Source organism: Condylura cristata, unplaced genomic scaffold (assembly GCF_000260355.1).
Source record: "Condylura cristata isolate star-nosed mole 26May11 unplaced genomic scaffold, ConCri1.0 scaffold00041, whole genome shotgun sequence".
Taxonomy (NCBI): domain Eukaryota; kingdom Metazoa; phylum Chordata; class Mammalia; order Eulipotyphla; family Talpidae; genus Condylura; species Condylura cristata.
This window is the reverse complement of record NW_004567142.1, coordinates 37489-40223: the sequence shown is the minus strand read 5'-3', so window position 1 is coordinate 40223 and position 2735 is coordinate 37489. Positions and strand designations below refer to the sequence as shown.

The 2735-nt window shown below is 59.0% G+C and overlaps 1 protein-coding gene across 1 annotated transcript in view; it reads right to left on the bottom strand.

The window, feature by feature from the left end:
* Positions 1-1839: 1839 nt before the first annotated feature.
* Positions 1840-2735, bottom strand: part of LEUTX (leucine twenty homeobox) — a 3808-nt gene continuing 2912 nt past the window's right edge. Inside the window, exon 3 of the mRNA XM_012733458.1 lies at positions 1840-2085. Coding sequence (XP_012588912.1) covers positions 1840-2085 — 246 coding nt within the window. The remainder of the gene's footprint in view (positions 2086-2735) is intronic.

The window sequence follows — 2735 nt, the reverse complement described above, 5'->3', positions numbered from 1 at the left end:
TGTCCCCAGCTGTGCAGAAAAACACTGCAGCGGGGAGACACCCGTCATAACACAAGCCATCTTAACCCTCCAGCTCCTGCACACCTTAGCCTGAGGTGTATGTCCTCACATGTGCTGGAGTCAGGCGGGGTGTTCTGATGCGCCAGCTGCCAGAGCCCCCGTATCAAGGAGTCCTGGAAACTGCTCCTGTCCTACCCCTGGTCATTCTACACACTCCTGTGTTTCCCTGGCAGGTGGTCAGGCCAAGAGACTGACCCTATAATCCACTCTTCTGGATTCGTCTTAACTGACCACGCTGGGATCAAGGCAGGTCAGGATTCAGCTTGTAAGATGACTCCACACTAGGTTGCCCTAGAGCAGCAAACTTACTTCGGCCTCTTAAGGTTGGGGGGGCCTTTAGGGGGCTGTTTGTGCCCACCTGAGCTTTGGTAGTACTGCATGTAAGCCTCTGAACCCCATCATTGTCCTTTGCATTGTGTCGTTCCTTAATAACCCCAACCATCCACACACAGGGTTCCTGTGACCATGTGGGGCTGGGTGGGAAGCAGGGGTGAAGTGGGGGAGCGGGAGGGGGTGAGGCTGGGGTGGTGGCATCAGCTGCTGCTCCATCAGAACCATGAGGCTCCTTGGCAGCAAAGGCTGGGGGGTTCTTGGCCCTCTTCTGCCTGGGGCAGGAGGGACCTCACAATGGACGCCGTCTCCTGGCACCGTCTCCTCAACACGTCTGTCACAGCTGCCAGTCCGGGCCTGGGCTCGGGGTGCCGCTCCTGACTGGGCTGAGCCTCTAGGCGGTTGCCCCAGTGGCCCCGGGAGGTCCCCGGGAGTGTCCCCGGGAGTGTCCCTGCGGGGACCAGCAGCTGGCATCTCAGATATCTGTCTCCTGGATGCATTTTGTTTGCAATTTTTGTTTTTAGTTTGTTATTTTCCAGGGGGAGATTTTCTTTGTGTTTTGTACTTTTTTTATTATCTGCAGTTACACAGGGCACGATCACTCCTCCAGCAACAGGCCAGTGGCCCCCCAGCGCCCGAAGGGCAGACCCCACAGTCAAGTGGTCACTGTGCAGGAACCCCTGTGCCCTCCCTGCTCGCGGTCACCACCAGGCCCCTTCCCTGACCTTGTCCTGGCGGCGTGGACCCCCAGGGTTAGCGGGTCAAGGAAGGAGCTGGGGGAAACTCGGCCTCCAGGAGCCACCAGGCGAACCATCGTGGGGGGTGGCGTGAACCCCGAGCTGCAGGGGCTTCCCCGCCAGGAGTCTCCCGGTGGCGACGCCCGAGCGGGCTTGGCTGCCCTGGGCCTCCGCACCTGGGCAGCTCCCCGCCCTCAGAAGGCCGCGCCGCCCTCCGCCCCCCGAGAGTCACGAGAGTCACGAGCTCTGGCTGCGCCGCGCCGCCGCCCCTCAGGCGCCTGGAGGCCCCGCGCCTGCCTGCTGCGAGCCGCCAGCCACTGGGGCCCCCCGAACGACGACTGGGGTGTCTCTCCCAGCTCTGCTGCTCTCAGGCCCCGAGCAACTTCGCTTTTTTTTTTTCCTGTGGTTTTGGTTTCCCTTTGGATTTTGTTTTTTTTCAGGAGCCGAAGATGGCCTCAGGGAAACCGCTGAATTATTCAAGGTGTTTTCTGAACAAGGACCAGCCAAGTCCCGAGTAAAACTATCTAGAGATTGGAATTTCTCCGGATACATCCTGTTACCGACCTGGATACCGCACTTGGTGGCCGAGGCCCTGGGGGGGGGGGGCAGCATGAGGAAACGGGGTGTCCTTTGGCCCGCAGTGGGTATATGCGACGACTTGTGCTGCTTGTGCTGCGTCAGCCCTTGAGGGGTGTCGAAGTCTCCTACGTGGTCAAGGGGTGTCTCCCGGAGATGGGGGTGTCAGCTCCAGCGGGAACTTCAGGGACCGGCCTTCTCCCGCGTCAGAGCCTTCTGGAAGAAGATACTGGTCGAAGCAGCTGGAGTCGTCATTCCCAGGTAAAATGTAAAGTTCCATGAACTCACTTATGGTACCCTGGCAGGAGGCCCAGGGGAGGTCTGAGACCTGCAGGCATATATCTTGGATGTCTGGAGGCTGAGCGTCCCCCAGGGTGTTCGGCTGAGAGGCACCGGCCCCCTCAGGGTGTTCAGGCCTGGAACCTCCCAATGCCCCAGGGACAGTGTCTGCAGGAGCTGTAGGTGAGGGGGTGACCGCCCCCCCAACTGCGCTGGGGTGGTGGGGTATTTCTGGCGACTCGCTGGTCAGATTTTGGGGGTGATTTTTCTTGGCTTTTGCGCGCTGATTCTTGAACCAAGTCTGGGGAGAGACAGGTCAGTGAAGGGGGTGAGTTCCAAGTCATCTGCCACTTCCCTTAATCATTGTGCTTTTGCACTGTGTGAGAAAGTGGGTCTCACATCTCTCCCACTGTCTGAACAAGAAAAGCTCTCTGGCCGCTGCTCTGCTGGTTGCAAAGCAGGTGTAGAATGGGGCTAACGCAGGGAAGACAGCTGAACACTCACACCCCAGAGAGGGGTGAGTAGAAGCCGGCTCAGTGTTGCTGGAGGTGTGGTTTTCAAGAGGGCGAATGGTGGAGACTTTACTGTGGTCTAAAATATAAATGGGCCCTCCCTGGTGGCGCAACCGGTTAAAGCACAGCCCTGGGAAACTAGCCCCAGCAGAGACCTCTCCTGTCTCCCCGCTGCTCCCCTCAGCAGTGGATTTCAGTCAGTCTGCCTGTTCTGCTCCCCACTCTGTCTTTGGTGAAGCCT